The sequence below is a fragment of the Silene latifolia genome, chromosome 6, assembly GCF_048544455.1.
Source record: "Silene latifolia isolate original U9 population chromosome 6, ASM4854445v1, whole genome shotgun sequence".
Taxonomy (NCBI): Eukaryota; Viridiplantae; Streptophyta; class Magnoliopsida; order Caryophyllales; family Caryophyllaceae; genus Silene; species Silene latifolia.
Genome location: NC_133531.1, coordinates 113,039,782 through 113,063,132, shown reverse-complemented (window position 1 = coordinate 113,063,132; position 23,351 = coordinate 113,039,782). Strand labels below are relative to the sequence as shown.

General features: G+C 38.6%; 1 protein-coding gene across 3 annotated transcripts; it reads left to right on the top strand.

Annotated features, from left to right (window-relative positions):
- Positions 1-303: 303 nt before the first annotated feature.
- LOC141587115 (extra-large guanine nucleotide-binding protein 3-like) lies at positions 304-9,819 on the top strand. Of its 3 annotated transcripts, XM_074408542.1 has the most exons (10): positions 307-499; positions 747-846; positions 1,218-2,541; positions 2,633-2,770; positions 5,908-6,012; positions 6,097-6,267; positions 7,003-7,180; positions 7,393-7,646; positions 8,234-8,403; positions 8,923-9,819. In XM_074408542.1, exons 3-10 carry the CDS (start codon positions 1,561-1,563, stop codon positions 9,524-9,526), a joined length of 2,601 nt encoding a protein of 866 aa, XP_074264643.1. In that variant the 5' UTR covers positions 307-499; positions 747-846; positions 1,218-1,560; the 3' UTR covers positions 9,527-9,819. The 3 variants fall into 3 exon arrangements, with proteins under 3 accessions (XP_074264644.1, XP_074264643.1, XP_074264645.1); XM_074408543.1 differs by lacking the exon at positions 747-846 and having other exon boundaries at positions 304-499; XM_074408544.1 differs by lacking the exons at positions 307-499; positions 747-846 and adding an exon at positions 1,022-1,112.
- The last annotated feature ends 13,532 nt before the right edge of the window (positions 9,820-23,351 follow it).

The window sequence follows — 23,351 nt, the reverse complement described above, 5'->3', positions numbered from 1 at the left end:
GCACTAACCCCAGCCCGTATATCTCCTCGGGTAGGGCTAGTCTTGCAACTTCGTCGGTCTGACCCGGTCCAATCACTAATAAAAAAAATGGAGGCTTAGCCCGACCACACCGGTTTGTTATTTAGTAGGGGCTAGTGCTTAGGCAAACCGGCCAAGACGAGCCCGACCAGCCGGTCTTCATCTAGTGTCGTGCCTGGGCTGCTGGCACTCAGCCCGTCCCGTCCCTTGATCTGTCCCTACCCGCACCGGCCCAATTCAGCACACGCCTTTATATATACTCCACCCATATGAGATGATATTTGAGCCATATTAAGCTTAAACAATAGTACTGTCTTAGGCAAGACTAGCTCTCGCTAAAAGGCTGTATGTGAGAATGAGACAAGCATGTAGTTGTAGCAGTGGGCGGTCTATCTGCCCATCATCATCATCATCAATCATCAATTATCAATCATGAAATGCTATCATGCTTCATCTGCCATCCCATCTCTTTTTCCTTCTGGTGGGTATCTCAGGACCCCGCTCTCTACTCTCTCCTCATTTCCTATTTTTGTCTTTCTTACTTTTTTTACTTTCTGTTATTTCTTTCCCTTTTAACACATTAATAAGTAGAAGTTGAACTCAACTACTGTTTTCACTGTCTTTTGTTTCCTTCCGCTGTATCGATCAATAGTTATCTTTGTTTGAAATTCTCGGCCACCGCCGGCACAAAGGGAGTAATAAAGATTTAATCTTTGGGTTGATTGAAGGGTTAAAATTGAGGAGGAAATTTCAACAGGCAAGATGGAAACATTCTCCAAGCTCAATGCTTTCAAATTTTCATCATGTGGAATATGTCATTTTCACTAGGTATATATTTTGACTCTTTCTAAAAAAAGACATTTTTTGGTTACTTTTCCAAAAATGAAATTTATTTGATTTTATTGAAAAAACTTGCAAGTTGGAACCCCACCTTTTTATTTGATTGCTAGAATTAGTCTATTTTTTGATGTGTTCTTGTTTGACCTTATTACAAGTTCCAACTTTATAATCCTACTGCATAAGTTGACATTCCTTTTTGTTGAATTGGGTTTCTTGGTTAATGATTGATTATCCTTTAATTTAAGGTTTTGTGGGTAAGTTTTGTTTTAGCTAATTGATTTCCTGATTTACTGTAACAAAATGTGCAAGAATTTGTTGCATTGAACTGTTTATTTCATTGCTAAAATTTGTTATATCAGGTGTGATGAACATGGAGATGGAGGTGACTTAGTTAGGGTGGCTCAGCTGAAAGGTTGTGATTGCTGAGCATGTCTGATCAGTGTCTTCATTGACTGGTTTCGTAATCTCTCATTTTGGGGGATAAACTGTTTCGTGTTTTCTCAAGGAAGATATTAGATTTTCGAAAATTATCCTCGTTTTATTTGATCGGTTGTGGAATTTTCTGGTGGCAGAAACTTATCCTAGTCTTTATTTGGTTGAATTTATACATCGGACTATCCAAGGGTTAGGAAGATTTTTCGTTCAGTTGAGATTTTAATTGAGAGTTTCAAGTTTTGATTTGAGATAGATTGGTGTAAACAAATGGAGGATAGAAATGGGGAAGATTGGAGAGAAATGTTTACAAAGATGCTGCCCCCTGGTGCATCATTGCCTCAAGGAGTTGATAATCCTGAGTATTCAATAGCGATAGAATATAACGGCCCATCAGTCCCTCAGAATGTTCCTAGAGTGGAACCTGTTGATGTGGGTCGACGTTTAGTTGCAACTGTGTCGATTGCGGAATTACTGTCTGATTCCCAGAGACAATTCTTCGTCTCAGATCCACCTGTTGTTGATCCGATCTCTTCACCTGTGGAGTCACCCGCTCAAAGTCGTAGGATATCAGGAAGCTCAGAATCTGCTGTTTCTGTACTTCAGAATGGTGATTTCTCTTCAGCTTCTCCTGGCCCCCCTCATGATGAACGGAGTGATACCACAAACCAGGAAAATAATGAAGGGAGGAGAGTTCCTGTAGTCACGTTTAATACTCTCGATAAATCTGAAAGGAAAGACAGCAATGATGATGATAATAATGATGATGCTAATGATGATGAAGATGATGATGAAAATTCATTCTATTCTGAGGATGCTGATGTTCCTAAGGAGAAAAAGAAATCAAGGGTATGTTATAGATGTGAAAAAGGAAAGTGGGAAACAAAAGAAGCCTGTTTGGTTTGTGATTCAAGGTATTGTAGAAATTGTGTTCTTCGGGCTATGGGTTCTATGCCCGAAGGGCGAAAATGTGTTACCTGCATTGGTAAGCCAATCGGTGAATGGAAACGGGCGAAACTTGGAAAGAGTTCCAGAGTATTATCTAAGCTATTGAGTCCTTTGGAGGTTAAGCAAATAATGAAAGCCGAGAGGGAATGTGGTGCTAATCAACTTCAACCAGAGCAATTAGTTGTCAATGGATACCCATTAAAGCCAGAAGAATTGGATGACTTATTTGGATGTCCGTTACCACCACAGAAGCTGAAGCCTGGGAGATATTGGTATGACAAAGAGTCTGGTCTCTGGGGAAAGGTCAGCGTGGTTCTGTTAAGACATTTGTGTCTTTTACTTGCAAGTTATTTAGTACATTTAAGTTCTCTAATCCATTTGTTTGATGTAACAGGAGGGAGAGAAACCTGATAGAATTATTAGTTCAAATTTGACCTTCACTGGAAAGCTAAGCCCCGATGCAAGCAGAGGAGACACTGGAGTTTATATAAACGGTCGTGAGATTACAAAGCTTGAGTTAAGAGTACTTAAGGTAAGTGTCTAGGAGCTAACTCAAGATTTCTTGCGTTTATTTCAGTTGTACTAATTCTTGTGCAATGAGTTTTAGCTAAGGAAAATAAGGCCTTAGATTTTTGTCAGAGACTGTATGATTCTATGTTAATCTGACTTTGCGTATTACCTCACATACCCGACCCTCTGACATGGGCATGACACTTGGAACACTTTTTTAAAACCAATAAGATGAAATGTTTATCATAAAATAGCCCTCGTTTGACACTTGGACACGCACTATTGTCGGATATTTCAAAGCGGGTCTTAGTAACGTAGTTTAGATTGCATGAAGCATTGATGCTTTTAATATCGACATGTTGGATGTTGGTCCATGATATCATAAATACTATGTTCAGTATTGGCAGCTGTCTCATTAGTTTTGCTTTTTCAGCAGATACTTCTGAATAAGAATTTATAATAGTGAACCGTGACAGAATTGTCCTTTTCTAGTTTCTAGTTTCTAGTTTCTGAGTAAGAATTTATAATACTAACCAGTAACCAGTTGCAAATCTGTTCTAAAGAAAGCAATTTGTGGGGAGACTAGCTGTTCAACTTTTTTTTTTTTTTTTTTTTTGAGGGGGTCATTCAGGGGTTAGAATCTTCACAATGATGCCCTGTGCTCCGCTAATTCGACTTTGATGTTGTGAGGTTTGACAAGTTCTTTTCTGGTAGCTTGATTTGTAAAATTTCTCACTTTGGTGCCCTATAGCTAAAAAAATACATAAATTAATGAAGTTCTTAGGCATAAGAAAGTACCAAAATGATCACTAAATAAAACACCATGGCGGAATTTCACACACACAAAAACAAAATTATCAAAAAACTACCTAAAAATATTTGTTATTCAATTATTTGGTTAATTACATTTTAGGTCAGCAAAGTGGGAAGAAACACAAACCTTGGGGTATTAAATTTGTATTACGGTATTAGCGGAAGTGTTAAACCTCAGAGGAACCTAGAACTAGCCCGAACCCCAGAGCATCAAAGTGGATATTTTTTAAATTTCTGAGGTTTGTGTGTCTTTCCAGCTTATTTTTTCAATTATTTAGCTTTCTAGCAAAGCAAATGCAAAGCTGCTCTTATCCTAGTAGGTGAGGACATCTGTTTTTGAATTTGATGTGTTAAAAAGGTATGCTGAATGGGTTAGCTTGGTGTTCTAGGAGATAAATCAGTTATTACAGCCGGTTTTGATTAATTTTGAAGTTTGTTGATTTGCTTCTCGTATTTTAGTTCAGTCTCTAAATTTAGCAGGGAAATTTGTTAGGGGTTTAGATGTGGGTTGAAAGTACCAACGCTCTAGCTGTATACACGGTGAGTGACTTTCCTTCATCGAGTGGTGGACTGGTGGTTTCATAACAGAAACCATTAGAAGTTTTCTAACTTTAGGTTGGTCAAGCGTCTGAAGCCCTCCAAGATGGTACAATTACAGAGGAGTACTCTAAGGAAGCACCTACCCTAGAAAAATATAAAAGGAGGCCTAGGGTTCACTGATATGGAGTTGATCGATCTATTATTCAATTGGCATTTGTGTTGCTTCGACACTTCCCTTTGTCATGTGCCTAACGCCTTGACAATTCATTTACGCAAAATATGAAACTTCTTCACAAAATAATTGTGTCGGACACCATGTTGTGTCCAACACTAGCAAGTGAGTCAGAGTAACATGGATTGGAATGGCTATGAGGGATATTTGTTTTACTGGATTTTTTAGCAAGCACCCCAAAACATGATTTGGTGCTTTAATTAATATCATCTAGGCGCAACATAGACACATCCATTTAGTGACCCCTGATTTTTTGCTGGTGCATCTTTGTGTTTCCATGACAGTATGACATCTTTCTTGCTCTATGCTGCTGGCCTCCTTTTAAGCGCGCTCCTGTGGTTTGCATTCTATGTTCTCACTGTCCATTCTTCTGTTGCCACGTATGCTTCATGACAAGTGATGTCGTGTTTAGTTTTTGCATTTCTATTCTATCCTACACAGTATTTCTTGTGCGAACATGTCAAGTTTTCATATTTTACAAAATTGTCAATATAACCATGTTGTTAGGACCGAGATTCTACTTTGGATCGACAAAGTGGGTAGGATCGAATCGGTAGAATCGGATCGGAAGATCGAATAAGATCCCACGAACTTATTAAAAATAATTTTTATTTGGTAAAAACATATACGGAGCATTTGAATATCAAAACACTTCTATATTAATGTTTATCCGTAAAATATCAATAACTAATAATTTTAGGGGAAATTCCCACTTGTACCCCTATATTATGAGCTAATCCCACTTGTACCTCTACTTTTCAGGAAAGCCCACTTGTACCCTCCAACTTCCTAGTTATTCTCACATATACCCCTTACGTATATAGTAAATGATGAATATTGAGGATGAAGTGTGGTAAAAGGGTAAAGGATGAACGTTGAAGATGAAGTGGAGGCATATAAAAATGAATTTGAAGGGAAAAACGATGTTTGTTGGAGAGAAAACAAATATTTCAATTAAAGTATCATATTGTTTACATAGCTCTTAACATCGTACGTAAGGGTACTTAACACTTCTTCCCCGCTTCATAGTGACAAGCGAGAATTCACTTAACGTCTTAGTTGTTGGTGCTTAGTATTATGATGTTGGAATGTGAAATTTCCTTAAAAGTAAGGGTACAAGTGAGACTAGTCTATATTTGAGGGGTATAAGTGAGAATAACTAGTAAATTGAAGGGTATAAGTGAGCTTTCCTGAAAAGTAGGGGTATAAGTGGGATTAGCCCATAGCAAAGGGGTACAAGTGGGAATTTCCGTATATGTCAACGTGCTTCTACAATTTATACACAACTTGGGAATTATAATGTCATTATATAAATTGTTTTGTTTTATGATAGAATCGAATTGTAGGATCGTATTATGATCCTACCTTTAGAAATTTTTCAAATGACTCGGATAGTAAGATTCTACAACCATGAACATGATCATAGAATCGGGATCGATCAATCCTTTTTGGATTGTAAAATCGTAGAATAGTGGGATCGAACCGCGACTCTAACAACTATGCAATATAATAATATTGTTAGTCATTCTGCAATCTTAAAGCGAATGTTCTTTACTCTCATGATTGATTACTAGGTAGCAAACGTTCAGTGTCCCCGTGAGACCCATTTTTGGGTGTATGATGATGGCCGCTATGAGGAGGAAGGTCAAAATAATATAAGAGGAAATATATGGGAGAAGGTATACATCAGCATTTTGCAAGTTCGATGCATTTAAATTCCAAATCAGGATGAAATTCTCTTTAACTAAACTCCTTCACAACAGGCATCAACTCGTTTTGTTTCTGCGTTGTTTTCTCTGCCCGTTCCTCAAGGTCAATTACCTGAAGCTAGAGATGGGCCAATCATTGTTCCAAACTATTTTGATCCGAGAAGAATCCAGAAGCTTCTTCTTCTTGGACTTGAGGGTTCTGGAACCAGCACCATCTTTAAACAGGTATATATGCTGATACTCGTACGGGTTTCGTTAAATCTGTTTTCAAGCACATTGAAAGTTCTCGTTTGCTGGAGTTTCTGTCCCCTATGCATGCACTTCCTCTGTTTCATACTCTCGTGTATTAATCTTCCCATTTGGCTTTATGCAGTCTCTAAGACACACATTTACCTAATTTTGTTTGCATTTATTAAGTACTTCCATTTGACTCAATTAGCCACAGTGTTCAAAATTCTCCTCACATAATGGGGCTAATTAAGGGAAAGAGGGAGTTTTTTTTTGTTTGGTTGAAAATGCCCATAATTTTTTACTGATTTTTTTTATGACAAAGGTAATACGGAGTATTTAGTACCTTATTCTAACTTCTAATATTTTATTGAACATTTTTACCATGGAAGTCTGGAAGGCTTGATTTCTAAAAGTAATATGGGACATTAATGTTAAGCAACTTCCTACAATTTCTCCGAATCAATCGTTGAATTATTTGGATTAGAAAGACGCACATATTCTGCTAGCCATGTTTCTGGTTCCCTTTTCTTTTCCGTTTCTTCCCTTCCTGTTATTGAAAGTGGGCATTGAGCTTCTTTTAGTTCAGTGGAATTTTTATGACTACTTGCATCAATAAATAGGGTAGGTTAATACATAACCTTGAACTTTTTTCTTTATGCCTCCCCTTCTATGGAAACCAATATGACACAATTCTATGTTTATTGCCCTCATATTAACTTTTAATGACAGGCGAAGTTTTTGTATGGGAACACGTTTAATGCAGAAGAGCTGCAGGATATCAAATTAATGATACAGAGCAGTATGTACAAGTATCTCGGTATCTTACTAGACGCCAGAGAGCACTTTGAGGAGGAAGAGGTGGCAAAAGCCATGGTAGAGGGGGCTGACAACAAAAGTTATCAATCAGGTAATGGAAATTTTATTGAAGGTACTTCCGTCAAACTACTTCGTGTTTCAATTTGGAACCCTTGTTTGATAAACGGTGATCCAATTCATATTTGACGAGGATATCTTATAACTCTTCCCATCGAAGAAAAATCGTATTTTTAAGGCTAAAAAGCGTATGATCTTCTCTCAAGGAAGAAGATGCTCAGTAATGTGCTTTACTCGTTTTTTTAGGTGCGACCTCGGAGTTGGAGTCCACTGGGACAGTCCAAAGCATTTATTCTATTAACCCAAGACTAAGGCATTTTTCTGACTGGCTATTGGACATAATTGCAACGGGTGATTTGGATGCATTTTTTCCGGCGGCCACAAGGGAGTATGCTCCTTTAGTTGAGGAAGTCTGGAGAGATTCTGCTGTACAAGAGACATATAAGCGAAAGGAGGAACTTTATTTCCTTCCTGATATAGCTGAATACTTTCTAAGCCGGGTATGTGCTAGAAATCTAAAATGTCATTTCTCCATGTCACAGTAAAGAAGGGGTTGTTTGAATTTAAATTATGTGTGAACAAAATTTAGATTTTACTCCTTTTCACTTACAAAACAGTTGAGTTTTACTTTGCGGAAATCCTAAAAGAGGCTTGACAGATTTCCATGGAAGATTTGTATTTTTACGAGGGATTTTTATATGTTAAAGTTGACCAAGTTATCCTTATATTCCCTTTTCACCCAGTACAACCAAGTATAATTTCGGTAGTGTATTTCATATTCCTTGTGGAGATATGAACCCGAGAACAGGAAGATGAATAATGTTTTATACATAAACCCATGATACTAAATCTGGGCCGCGACAATGCATCGCAACCGATTTGTTAATGTTTTAAAGGTTACAGCAACCGCATTTTGAGGCACGCAATTATGCATTGGACCAGGCTGTGATGGCTGGTTCCGGTGAAGACTTGAACTATTGCTTGTTCTAAATGTTATTTTAAGAGTATTCTAAAGATGGTTTTCAAACATCCTCTATATTTGTGCTCTTTACCATTTCATGTTGTTAAAGTTTGTCTGGGATTTCAGGCTGTTGAGATTTCAAGCAATGAATATGAACCATCAGAGCAGGACATATTGTATGCTGAAGGCATCACCCAAGGTAACGGTCTGGCTTTTCTGGAATTCTCCCTTGAAGATCGTGGTCCCATGTCTGAATCTTACACTGACAATCTGGATGCGCCTCCACCTTCGACCAAGTAATATGCTCTTTTCTCTTTCCTGGACGATTGATTTCGATTGAGAAGTTTGATTGATTTCCTGTTCGTGACCTTAAATGCCCGAAATACTGTACTTCCATTTCCACATATTTTATCCCTTTTCAATTTTTGAGCTATCTCTGGGAGTCTAGTACTCTAATGCTATCTGATTTAGACTTCTTAGTTCTTGCCTGTGCTACTTCAACACCTCTCTATGTAACCGCGTCGCTTTTCTGACATATGGACATTCTAACATGATATCACACTAGAGCTTTGGCCAATAATACGAGACTTTTCTCAGACTGACATTGGGTCACGTTCGACACTTGCATTTTAACATGGAGCCTAATATGGAGTGGCATAGCTTCTTTGAAATATATTTTGTCGAGTGTAGCAATAGTTTCATGTAATATTTTGTTTTAGTTAGTGCGTCAAGAATGTCAACATGTCAAAGGTTTCAGTCAACATTCCTCACCAAAAATTTTGTGAAGCAAAATACTAATTAAACACAATAAACAGGTACCAGTTAATCAGGTTAAACGCAAATGGAATGAGGGAGGGATGTAAATGGGTCGAGATGTTTGAAGACGTGCGTGCCGTGGTCTTCTGCGTGGCTTTGAGTGACTATGACCAAACTTGGATTGCTCAGGATTCTACGGGCAGCGAGTCCTATATCCAGAACAAAATGATGCAAAGCAAGGAGTTCTTCGAGAAGATGATCTTACACCCGTGCTTCCAGGACACCCCTTTCATTCTCATCCTAAATAAATACGACCTTTTCGAGGAGAAGATCAGCCGTTCTCCACTATCTTCATGTGAATGGTTCAGCGATTTCAGCCCAATTTGGGCTAGCCATACGAACCAGTCCTTGGCTAACCAAGCTTACTTTTACATAGCCATGAAATTCAAGGACATCTATGCATCAATTACAGGACAGAAACTGTTTGTTTGGCAATCCAAGGGTCGAGATCGTGTAAATGTCGACGAGGCGTTCAAGTATGTAAGGGAGATTCTTAGGTGGGACGATGAGAAGGAAGAAAACATGTATAATAATGTGGAGGATTCGTTTTATAGTACGGATATGAGCTCTTCACCTTATGGTGTCAGGCAAGAAGAAGAGTGAACCTTGTTAATGATACATGTGTGTCAGTTTTGTTCTATTTGTATATGGAGTCTAATTCAGTGTAAGAGGTATAGATATAGAAATGCCCTATAAAGCTTGAAGGGCTAGAAGGGGGTCAGTTTTGTTCTATTTGTGCTTGATTTTTTATTTTTTTTATTTTTATTTGACAAATGGAATACTGATCATTGAATGATATATTTTGTATTCTTTTGTATGTGAAGTCGGATTGATATTCAATTCGGATATTGCGGATGATTTTGATACAACTCAGAAATGGAATAATTTATTTTTTTATTTTTTTGTCTCAAATGAGGCACAAGGCCATTATAATATACATGGGAGGAGGGTTCGAACCCAACACCTATTTAGTAATTGAGCTTAAATATAACTTTTCTGATTTCTTAAAATTTATAAGTTAGATTTTAATTTTAATGTCAAAACACAAAAATTAACTGATTTTAGATGTATAATTTTTGACCAATATTGTATTCTTTTAGCTTAATGTTGTAAACGAGTTCAAAAAGTTTATAGTAAAACTCATAATCGTTAAAACAAAGTTCGAAAACTTTATTATAAAACTCAAAAATTACACAATTAGTTGTACTACTTTTTCTGATGTATAATCTACGAACTGGAAAATGTTTGAGACTTTGGGTTGCTTTTTTTCTTTTTTTTTTTAGTTAATAAACTAGATAATCAGTTGTAGTATGACTGATTGGGTAGAATCTAAGCTTTATAATAAAGTTTCCGAGTTTTGCTTTAAAGAATCCGAGCTATATTATAAAATTTCTGAACTAACCCACTTAAGCATAAAAAAAACAAACTTTAAGTAAGATCAAAAAAATTACACATAAATTCGGTTAGATATATGTTGGTTGTACGATGCTGATATATAACTGGTTGTAAGATAGAATTTGTGTCTTTTTTTTTTTACTTATCGTCAATCAGGTTTAATTTCCTTTTTCTTGTACTCCCTCCGTCCCGGTCATTTGTTGTCCTTTGGTTTTGACACAAAGACCAAGGAAAGAGCAGATGACCAATTATTAAATGACAAGTGAAACAAATTGAGTGTGAATCATCAAATTACTCATGAAGTTCATTCTTAAAATAGAAAGGACAACAAATGACTGAGACACCCCAAAATGGAAAAGGACAACAAATGGCCGGGATAGAGAGAGTACTATTTTACATTTAAAGACAATGGTATGAGTAATGGGGCGGCCAGGGCGAACCCAGAATTTTTCATTTGGTGTAGCAAAATTCTAATATTATTAAAAAAAATGTCAATTATAATAGAAATTAAAATACATCTACCTATGTTACTCCGATCCTTCACTTAGCTGTAGTATCGCGTATCCGACACCTATTTGTCCGACATTTCGACACTTTATTTTAGACCAAAAAAATTATAAAATTCGCAAAAAATAGCCATATCCGAAATACGTGTCAGACACAACACCCGTGTTGAAGAATCAAGGTAACATAGACATCAACACAATTCGACGAGTTCTCATTTCTAAAGAGACCTTAGCTTTGCCGCCAGAATACAAAACAAAATTGCTAAACGTCGCCCCTATTTTACTAAATGTCGCCCCTATTTTCATTTCATTTTGACAAGTTTGCCCTTCTCTCTCTAAAAACTATTACACACAATTTTTTTTATCTTGAGTCGGAAATGGGTGACGATAACCCATTTTTCCGATACATGTGTGAATCGTATACTAATGAAAATTACGACGGAAAGCAATTTGAAAATTATTGGAATGCCGAACAACATTATCGATATTACAATGATTATTAATCGTATCATCTATTTAATTTCGTTGTTTTTCTTCTCACTCATTGTCGCTTTTAATTAAAACATAGTTAACGGAAATTGTTGCTACAAGTTAATTAAAACATAGTTAACGGAAATAAGCGTAAATATTTATCTAACACTTCGTCATTTAAATAAAAAAATTTAAAAAAAAAAAAAAATTGGCTCCAACGTGTAGAAAACACGTTTGTACCCAGGCTGAAACATGTTGTCTACACGTTTTGGCCCAAGCTGAAACATGTAGAAAACAAGTTTGTGCCAAACATGTATTCTACACGTTTTGGCCCAGGCTAAAACATGCAATCTACATGTTTTGGCTCAGGCTGAAACATGTAATCTACACATTTTGGCCTAGGCCATTTCGTGTTTTCTACACGTTTAAGCCTTTTTTTTTTTTACAAAACTACTAAAAATGTGGAGAGTATCTCAGGATTTCTTTATTTCCGAGGCGCTAGTTTATTTAGGAGTCTAGTTTATTTCCTAATCTTAACAATTTGGTTAGTACTAAGTCACGCCATAAACGACAAGTCTAACATAAAATGTTCAACAAAAAAAATAAAATAACGTAACAAGTCTAACATAAAATGTTCAACAGAAAAAACAAACAACAACTCCAGTGAAACAAATCACTAATAAATACTATAACTACTCATCACCGTCTCCCGATCCTCCGTCGTCACCCTCAAGGCTTTTTTTTTTCCGATTTTTGTTGTTATTTTTCAAGCGGATTTGAATTTCTTTTTTTTTAAGCGGGTTTTGAAGCGGAAATAGTTTGAACACGGAAATGAAAATAAAGCAAGTGATGGTGTATAAAGTAGCAAAGGACAAATAGTAAAATTAGGGACGACGTTTAGTAAAACTAGGGGCGACGTTTAGCAAACCTCATACAAAAACACAAATAATATAATCAATGAAAGCAAAATTTATACACACATGCTAGTATCTGGCAAATGCCAGATTGATTTGTACATCACAACATCAAGTATGCTCAATTGCTCTACATACCTCACCACTATAATATTTTGCACCACCTCACCCTTTATTTATATATATAGAATACTCCGTAATAATAATAATAAGAAAATTGAAAATCCAAATTTATATATGGACTAGATGTAATACTCCGTATTTATAGTCTTGGGGGTACTCTATCGAGTAGCCCTTACTCTGTCGAGTAAGGGCAAGTTGCGCAGATAAATAGTTTCTGACCTGTTGGGCACCCGATCGAGTAGCTGGGGCACTCGATCGAGTAGGGGGGTACTCGATCGAGTACCTTGGGTACTCGATCGAGTGTCCGGTTTATCGGGGGAGTTTTCTCGGGTTTTGTTAATTACGCGATTAAGGTATTTAAACCAATTCGTCTTTGTTCTAAATCACTTTTTACAAAACCTAAAACCTGTTTAAGAGAGAAAGCAACTTGTCTTCTTCCTAATCGCGTTCTTGACAATTCCCGGAGTTCAGACGGTCAGTTTGCATCGTAGTTCGTGTCGTTGGATTCCTTGCGTCGAGGGTAAGCTTTTAATGTAATTTATATAATGATTTGTTAAGATTAGTGAAACCCTAATTTAGGAATTGGGGGTTTTTATGAATAGTAATTGAATAGTAGTATCTATGTGTTGTATGGTAGGAGGAGAGTTCATAGAAGAGGCGTTTTGAGACAGCTGTAGATACCGTCTGCGTGTTGTGCTTTCCAGGTAGGATTTCCTACTCAGTATTAGTCCCATAATGGGATATTGGTGATGTGTTGTAGTTAGTTGATTGATATGATGATTGTAATTGTGATTGTGATTGTGGTTGTGTTTGTTGATGGTTCTCGAGATGCGTTCTCGGATGAGTGGGGTCACTTGCGGGAGTGATCTCACGCCCTAGTTTCGCCCTTCGTGGAACCCGCCACAGAAGGGATGTGCACATTAATGAGCGGGGTTATCGCTCGTACGATGAGCGGGGCTTAGGTGGGAACGGCTGCGGTCCCCCACTGGCGGTGGTCCAAAGTGGACGGTCGGTGATTGAGATGGTTGGTTGGATGTGTGTGTGTGTGGCGGTTCAATTGTCTGTTTGTCTTATTGTTGTTATCTATATTGATTGTGTGATTAGTCTGCGACCCGGTGTTGTTTTGTAAAACTGCGGTGATCCATTCGGGGATGGTGAGCAGATATTGAGCAGGTATAGAGATGATCTTTTGGGATAGTGGGATGGCCACGACATGACGATAGAGTCTTATTTGTAGTTTAGTTTTATTTATGTTTGATTGAGAACAGTTAGTTTGGAATAATGTATTGCACTTTCGGTTTGGTTTCGAGGATTGTACTTATTCATTAAAGCGCTTATAATAAATGTTGTTTCTGTTTTGTCTATTTGATTATCATGCCTCGGGCAACCGAGATGGTGATGTCTTCATACCTGAGTGGTCCTGGTAAGGCACTCGGAGTATGGGGGTGTTACAAATGGTATCAGAGCGACGATCCTGAAACCTGTAACCAATGAACTTAATGAACATAGAGGGAGTCAATTAAAATGAACCCGGGGTAAACGTTGTAGGAGCTAGTGCAAAGGCTTGGGAGACGTCCTAAAGTCGCAAGGGGTCGCCCTACAACTTTGAACCGGTCACGGGGGAAAGTGTTTGTCGAATGTATGTGTGCTTGTCTAACTTGTGCAACAAAGTGATGAAATGTGTTGATTGTTTGGTGTTGAAGTAGGAGGTTGAGCATGTGAAGGAAAAGTAATGTATGGTTGGAATAACATGTTGAGTGTTTACAATGTGGCTTTCATAGCATGATGAATTGATTTTTTTTGCTGATAAGTAGAATAAATGCGTAGTATATAATTTATGATATCATGCGGTTTTTATAAAGTTTAGCATGTTAGTATATGACGTAACATGCGGGTAGCCTTTACGTATTAGTGATACTTGATCGAGTGAGACTAACTCGATCGGGTGGGTTTCTGGCGATTTTAAGTCCGTAATCGCGTTTTGGGGCACTCGATCGAGTAGCTAGGGGTACTCGATCGAGTAGGGGGTCACTCGATCGAGTAGCCTAGATACTCGATCGAGTGGGTTAGTGATCGAAGGTCCTTTTTGGTTTCGGAGTTTGGGTACTCGATCGAGTACATGGGGGCACTCGATCGAGTAGCCCGTTACTCGATCGAGTGGGTTTGGATACTCGATCGAGTAGGTCCTATGCAGCGCGTTATCGTGTTTTGAGGTTTAGTACGCGTGTTTATGTTTATCCCTTTCTTCTATAGCTTCAAGATGCCGCCCAAGAGAAATGCTTTGTACGCGAGAGCTGAGGTTATGACTACGGATGATATCGTTAAGATGTTGGAACACGGGACGCTCTTACGAGACCCTGAAGAGAGTGAATGAGGACAAGGATAAGAGTAAGGAGAAGGAGGTTGATCATGCTAAAGTCAGCCTCTATATTGCAAGGTTTAACCCGAAGGAGTACAAGGGAGTTGAGGAGCCTAACCATCTTGATAGTTGGCTGAGGGAGATGGAGAATATACTAGATTTAGTTCGCTGTCCTGATGAGATGAGAGTGGATCGGTGCGCATTTTATCCGAGGGAGGCGGTGGCAAGTGGTGGGATTCGGTGAAGGTGAGTGCTAAGGAGTTGTATACCAACCAAGGGTTACCTGCTATACCTTGGGAGGAGTTTCGTAGGGCTGTGAGGAAGGAGTTTGTCTTAGGAACATGTGAGGAGTAAGTTGAGGGAAGAGTTTGATAAGTTTAAGATGATTTCTTGAGATGTCCGTGGGTGAGTACTACGGGCGGTTCAATGAGAAATCTAGATATCTTGAGGACATGGGTTTGAGTGATGAGAATCGGCTTTGAGGTTTGAGAGCGGGCTAACCACGAAAATTATGGATAAGTTACCCGTGGGAGTCCTTACTAATGTAAAGGAAGCGTATGAGAGGGCGGGGAGAGCTGAGAGACTAGTGGAGATGGCGCAGAGAGGTCCTGGTGGTGAGAAGAGGAAGTCGGAGAGCGAGGGTGGTGGCCAATCTAATTACAAGAAAGGCAACCACAATCAGTCTAAGGGGTTTTCTTCCGGATCGGGGTTTAGTCTTGGGGCTTCCTTTGGGGCGAGGCCGAGGGAGTGTGAGTAACAACTGGGAGTGACTGCTTTGGATGTGGTGGCGTAGGCCACAAGAGACATGAGTGCACGAGTGCACCGGGATCTTTCGAGACCGCACAGAGCTTCGCGAGCAATGGACCGGTGGATCATGGCCAAACCGGGAGGTCGAGCTACCAGAGTGGAGGCAACCGCAACGGCGGTAATTCATATCAGAAGACACCGATGAACAACAACAACAATCAAGGGTCGGGTGCTAAGCCGACCGCATCGCCTAATCTTGTCCGGGGAGGTGGGCGAAGACCGATGGCAAGTTATTCATGATGGACAAGAAGGCGGTGAGGAAGATGCGCATGTTATCAGGTACATTCCTTGTTAATGGTATTCCCTCGTTTGTTTTGTTTGATTCGGGGGCTTCTCAGTCGTTTGTGTCTTCGAGTCATGTAAAACAATTGGGTTTGAGAGTATATGAGTCTGTTAATGAGCAAGTTTTTATACCGTCGGGTGAGTCTGTACCATGTGGGAGGTTGTTCAGAGATGTATCCTTGATAGTTGGGCAAGTTGACTTCCCTGTAGACTTGCTAGAGTTTCCTTTTAACGGCTTTGAGATGATAGTTGGGATGGATTGGTTAGGAAAGTATAAAGCTAAGATAGATTGTCATCAAAAGAAAGTGTCCTTAAGAGGTCCAAAGGGTGTTAGTGTGTCTTACCGGGGTTTCTAGTCGGACCCAAAGTTAAGTTGATTGCAAATTGTCACCTTGAAGTCTTATCCGAGGAAGGGGTGTCCTTTGATCTTATGCCATGTGAGAGATGACCGGATAGAGAGTCCGACGGTTGATGAGATACCGGTGGTGAGAGAGTTTCTGAGATGTCTTTCCAGAGGAGATTCGGGGTTGCCACCGAAGAGAGAGATAGATTTCACCGTTGAATTGAAGCCAGGGACGGGGCCAATCTCTAAGGCACCGCACCGTATGGGTCCTAAGGAGATGGAGGAGCTTAGGAAAGCGATTGGATGATCGATAGAGAAGGGATACATTAGACCAAGTGTATCGCCGTGGGGAGCACCAGTTCTATTTGTGAAGAAGAAAGATGGAACTTTGAGGTTATGCATAGATTACAGAGAGTTGAACCGAGTGACGATAAAGAATAAGTATCCTTTGCCAAGGATAGATGACCTGTTTGATCAGTTGAGTGGTGCAACGGTCTTTTCTAAGATCGATTTGAGGTCGGGTACCATCGGTGAAGATTAGAGATGTGGACATACCGAAGACAGCTTTCACGTCGAGGTATGGCCATTATGAGTATGTGGTGATGCCATTTGGGTTGTCTAATGCGCCGGCAGTGTTTATGGATTTGATGAATAGGATCTTCAGACAGTTCTTGGATCAGTTCGTGGTAGTGTTTATCGATAACATCCTAGTCTACTCTAAGACTAAGGAGGAGCATGAGGAGCATTTGAGGATCGTGTTGCAGACATTAAGGGAGCATGAGTTGTATGCTAAGCTGTCCAAGTGTGAGTTCTGGTTAGAGAAAGTGGCTTTTCTGGGGCATGTAATATCTAAAGATGGGGTAGCTGTAGATCCGGCGAAGATTGAGGCAGTGACAAAGTGGGAAGCACCAAAGAATGTTGCTGAGGTTAGGAGTTTCTTGGGTTTAGCTGGATACTACAGACGGTTCGTGAAAGATTTCTCCAAGATAGCTAGACCGATGACAGCGTTGATGAGGAAAGAGAACAGGTTTCGTTGGGATGAGAGTTGTGAGACGGCGTTCCAAACATTAAAGGAGCGTCTGACCACAGCTCCCGTCTTAGCATTGCCTGAAGGGAGCGAGAATTTTGAGGTTTATACCGATGCTTCGAAGAATGGGTTAGGTTGTGTGTTGATGCAGAATGGTAAGGTGATTGCCTATGCTTCTAGACAGTTGAAGCCTTATGAGGAGAATTACCCTACTCATGATCTGGAGTTGGGTGCGGTGGTGTTTGCTCTCAAGATTTGGAGACATTACCTTTATGGAGCAATCTTTAAGGTATTTTCTGATCACAAGAGTCTCAAGTACATCTTCACTCAAAAGGAGTTGAACATGAGACAGAGGAGGTGGATGGAGTTGATTGGCGATTATGACATGGAAATCATCTACCATGAAGGGAAGGCCAATGTTGTTGCTGATGCTTTGAGTAGGAAGAGTGTACATTCCTTGTGTACAGCTCTATCTTTGATGAGGCTGAGGGATGAGGTAGCGAGCTTTGGGATTCATATGATGCAGAAAGGAGATGCCATGGGTGATATGACAAAGACATATGGAGTTTTATGATGACATTCGAGGTAAACGAGACTTTAGATCCTAAGATAGTGGAGTGGAGAGCGGGAGTAGAGAAAGGGACAGTGTCCCGGTTTTCCATTCATAGGAGATGGTAGCTTGAGGTTTGATGGTAGGTGGTGTGTTCCTAATGACGAGGAGTTGAAAAAGACAATCATGACAGAAGCGCATTGCACACCATATTCAGTTCATCCGGGTGGAGACAAGCTTTACAAAGATTTGAAGAAAACGTTTTGGTGGCCTGGGATGAAGAAAGAGATAGCTGAGTTTGTGTCCCGTTGTTTGACATGCCAGAGAGTTAAAGGGGAACAGAGAAGACCACAAGGTAAGATTCAGTCTTTGGAGGTGCCTGAGTGGAAGTGGGAATCCATTTCCATGGATTTTATTGTGGGTTTGCCAAAGAGTCAGCAAGGTAACAACATGATTTGGGTGATAGTGGATCGCTTGACCAAGTCAGCTCACTTTGTTCCAATGAAAGATACATGGACTAAGGCACAATTGGCTATGGCCTATCGAAAGAACGTGCTTAAGTTGCATGGAGTCCCTAAGGACATAGTGTCTGACAGAGATGCGAGGTTTATATCAAGGTTTTGGAAGGAGTTGCAGGAATCGTTGGGAACAGCTTTGAAGATGAGTACTGACATTTCATCCCGCGACAGATGGGCATGATCGAGAGAACAATCAAGACTCTTGAGGCTATGTTGCGAGCTTGTGTGATGGATTTTGGTGGTAGCTGGGAGCAGAGGTTGGACTTGATAGAGTTTTCTTACAATAACAGCTATCACACTAGTATTGGTATGGCACCGTTTGAGGCTTTGTATGGGAGGAGATGTAGGAGTCCAATCTGTTGGGACGATAGTGCTGAGGCAGTGGTTTTAGGACCAGAGATGGTGCATGGGATGGTTGAACAGATTAAGATGATCAGGGAAAGGATGAGAGCAGCTCAGGATCGACAAAAGAGTTATGCAGATCTACATCGCCGGGATATAGAGTTTCAGGTTGGGGATAAGGTTCTTCTGAAAGTGTCTCCTATGCGTGGGGTTATGAGATTTGGGAAGAAAGGCAAGCTAAGTCGGAAGTTTATAGGGCCGTATGAGATCTTAGAGCGAGTTGGAGAGGTTGCTTACCGTTTGGCTTTACCTGGTCGCTTTGGAGAGAGTGCATAATGTGTTTCATGTATCGCAGCTACGGAAGTATGTGAGTGACCCGTCACATGTGTTAGAGGCAGAGAGTTTGGAGCTAGATGAGTCCCTATCATATCTTGAGGTACCCAAGCAGATCCTAGACCGAAAAGTTAGAAAGACCAGGAGGGGTGAGACGGTTTTGCTTAAGATCCTGTGGTCTAACCACGAGACCGAGGAAGCTACATGGGAGGCCGAGGACATCATGAAAGAGCGTTACCCTTTCCTTTTTGATCAGGTATGTATGGTTACGGGGACGTAACCTTGTTTCTTTTAGGGGGGTAGGAGATGATCGCGAGAGTTTTTAAGAGTTTTATACACCTTTTATATGTTGTGTCGGGATGTTTGCCTTGGGTTTGTATCATGTTTTGTTTGGCTTTTGAGTCGGGAAGGTCGAGGGAGTACCTTTGTTTTTGTAGTGGTTTGAACTTCGGGGACGAAGTTCTTTTTAAGGAGGGAAGACTGTAATACTCCGTATTTATAGTCTTGGGGGTACTCTATCGAGTAGCCCTTACTCTGTCGAGTAAGGGCAAGTTGCGCAGATAAATAGTTTCTGACCTGTTGGGCACCCGATCGAGTAGTGGGGCACTCGATCGAGTAGGGTACTCGATCGAGTACCTTGGGTACTCGATCGAGTGTCCGGTTTATCGGGGGAGTTTTCTCGGGTTTTGTTAATTACGCGATTAAGGTATTTAAACCAATTCGTCTTTGTTCTAAATCACTTTTTACAAAACCTAAAACCTGTTTAGAGAGAAAGCAACTTGTCTTCTTCCTAATCGCGTTCTTGACAATTCCGGAGTTCGACGGTCGTTTGCATCGTAGTTCGTGTCGTTGGATTCCTTGCGTCGAGGGTAAGCTTTTAATGTAATTTATATAATGATTTGTTAAGATTAGTGAAACCCTAATTTAGGAATTGGGGGTTTTTATGAATAGTAATTGAATAGTAGTATCTATGTGTTGTATGGTAGGAGGAGAGTTCATAGAAGAGGCGTTTTGAGACAATTTGTAGATACCGTCTGCGTGTTGTGCTTTCCGGGTAGGATTTCCTACTCAGTATTAGTCCCATAATGGGATATTGGTGATGTCTTTGTAGTTAGTTGATTGATATGATGATTGTAATTGTGATTGTGATTGTGGTTGTGTTTATTGATGGTTCTCGAGATGCGTTCTCGGCTGAGTGGGGTCACTTGCGGGAGTGATCTCACGCCCTAGTTCGCCTTCCGTGGAACCCGCCACGCGAAGGGATGTGCACATTAATGAGCGGGGTTATCGCTCGTACGATGAGCGGGGCTTAGGTGGGAACGGCTGCGGTCCCCCAGCTGGCAGGGTGGGTCCAGTGGACGATCGGTGATTGAGATGGTTGGTTGGATGTGTGTGTGTGTGGCGGTTCAAATTTGTCTGTTTGTCTTATTGTTGTTATCTATATTGATTGTGTGATTATCGACCCGGTGTTGTTTTGTAAAACTGCGGTGATCCATTCGGGGATGGTGAGCGGATATCGGCAGTATAGAGATGATCTTGGGATAGTGGGATGGCCACGACATGACGATAGAGTCTTCCTTTGTAGTTTAGTTTTATTTATGTTTGATTGAGAAACAGTTAGTTTGGAATAATGTATTGCACTTTCAGTTTGGTTTCGAGGATTGTACTTATTCATTAAACTGCTTATAATAAATGTTGTTTCTGTTTTGTCTATTTGATTATCATGCCTCGGGCAACCGAGATGGTGATGTCTTCATACCTGAGTGGTCCTGGTAAGGCACTCGGAGTATGGGGGTGTTACACTAGATTTTAACACAAAGATTGCAAAGTTTCCCCTATGATTCAATAAAGTTATTATTGACTTGTAAAACATCAATCAAAATTTATGAATGCAAACGGACTTGCCGAAAACACAGAAAAGAAGTAAAATTAAAATTACTCGTCGGGTTTGTAGCGGAGGGGCGATTATCGGTGGAGAACGGATGTTTGATGAAGTGACGGTCCGGTGACGGAACATTTAACATTTTTTTTTTGAACTTAACATTTAACATTTTTTTTTTTGAACTTAACATTTAACATTTTAATTTATGAAGGATTTGATATTGAGAATTTTGAGAGTAAAATTGTAATTGTTTATGTTCATTTGGTAATTAAGAGTCATAATGAAAGTTGCAAGATTAATTTGGTAGTTGTGAGAATTAAAACGTAAATAATGATTCAGGGACAAAATTTTAGGAATATGTAGAAATAAGTTAGGGAAGTTGCATAGTATACTTTCTTCAAATATTTTTTTTGCTACACCATAGCATAGTGTGGGTCCGCCCCTGGGGGCGGCATACCCAAGCCCTTTGAGGTATACGATGAAGTGATTTGAATATGCTTAATAATAACTAGTGTAACACCCGTGAAAAATCACGGGTTGTGTTATTTTTTTTGGTGAGAAGACGATAAATTATATTTGTTAGATTATCAGATACTTTATTTATTGTACACGTTATCTTCAGGAAAAAAAAAAGAATAATAATTAAGATAAGTGAAATATAATTTTGATAGGTAATCGTTATCTTAGCGAAATAAATTAAATTCAAGTTGCAGTTAATTTTGACGGTGTTTTAATTAGATGGTGATATAATGTCTTAAAGATTAAACATTATATTAATATATATAATGTTTTGATTTTGTTGTATATGGTTGATATAAACTCGAGTATAAGATATTATATCTTTGTAGAGACCGTGCCGATATTTTACAATTTTTACAAAAACGTATTTCTAAATTTTTTAAAATAGGTGTGACACGCTATAAATTTTGGTGTGAAAAATCACGGGGTTGTGTATTTTTAACTTTTAAAGAAGAGGATCAATTAAAGTTGTTAGATAAACTAAAAATGTATTTGATGTATATGCAGAGGCTTTATTAAAAATAAATCAAAAAGTATATATGTAATAACATATATATAAGAATAATTACAAAAGTGTTGAAAATAAGTTATAAGAAAAAGGTAAAGAAATTGGTAGTCACAATATTATACGTTATTAGAAAACTTAGTTTTCTAAAAGTGTTGTCGTTCGGATGTAAATAGAACTATAATATGACAAAGTAAACCGTGAATTATTTATAAAAATCATTGAACATTAAACGTTTGACATGTAACTGGAAAAAGCGTAAAATATAATTCAAAAATACATAACGAAGTTGTTACTTTTCCAATAAAATAGGTATTAGTCAACAAAATAGAAAAATTGGCTTTAAAAAACTTATGATCTAAAAATTATTTAATTAAAATTAAGTAAGACAAATACAGTATTTCGAAAGAAATAAAAAATATTAAAACCCGACTTTAATCAATTAATGGTTATAAGAATCTCTAAAAAAAAAAAAAAAAAAAAAAAAAAAAAAGGTTGTTTTTGAATGGTCCACTCAGAGTCACACACTCTCATTCTTCACCAACCACTCATTTCTTTTCTAAACAAAAAAAAAAATCCCATCTTCAACATCAACCTTTAATTTTCCGAACCAAAGCTCATCTCTACAGTTTAATCACCATTATCTTTCGATTATTGATGTAATATGTAGCATTCACTGACTCTGTGTCGATTTCAATTGAAATACATGCCATTTTGATGTTGAAAATGGGAACAAAAGATGATCCGAACAAAAATAGTGGTAGATCGAGAAGGTGGTTGAAGATATAGATGAGAAAAAATGAAATTTTGGGACATGCAATGAAAGGGTTAGTGATTACATGAGATTTTTGAACTTTTATGTTGATTCTTATTACATTTGAATTTCTTAAGCTATTTTAGACAATGTTTAAAGTACATGTTTTGATTTCAGGCAATTAGAACGACGAAACAAAGGAAGGAGAACCGAGTCAGTAATTGGGGGTCTGGTGAATGGCGAATCGGAGAACACACAGGTTCGATTGAAATAATTGATCTCATTTTTCATAAGTTTTGAATTAATTTTGTTTAACGTTTCTAGTCGCTTTAAAATGTTGATATTTGTACTATAATTGTTTTTTATTTTGTACTGTAATTGTTTTTTTATTATTGCATGTTGTTGCAAAGGAACTCCAGATCTTCTAAAATGGTGGATCTGTTGATATTAAGGTTATTATTGTAGATCAAGGTTAGTTTTTTCTGATTAACAATTTTGCCTTTTTTTTTTTTTTTAATTCCGGTAAAGTAGTAGTATTTGATTTTTAATTTGTACTATAATTGGTTTTTTTAATTGCATGTTGTTGGGAGTTGTTGAAAAGGAACTCCAGATCTTCTAAAATGATGGATCTGTTGATAAACCGGTTATTATTGTAGATCAAGGTTAGTTTTTCTGTGATATACAATTTTGTCTTTTTGTTGTATGAAATTTCGCATTTTTGTTTAAGTATTCTCACTGGGACGGAAGAAGTAAACTTCTTGTGATCTGGGCTATTATAGCAATTAAGACTTTTTGATT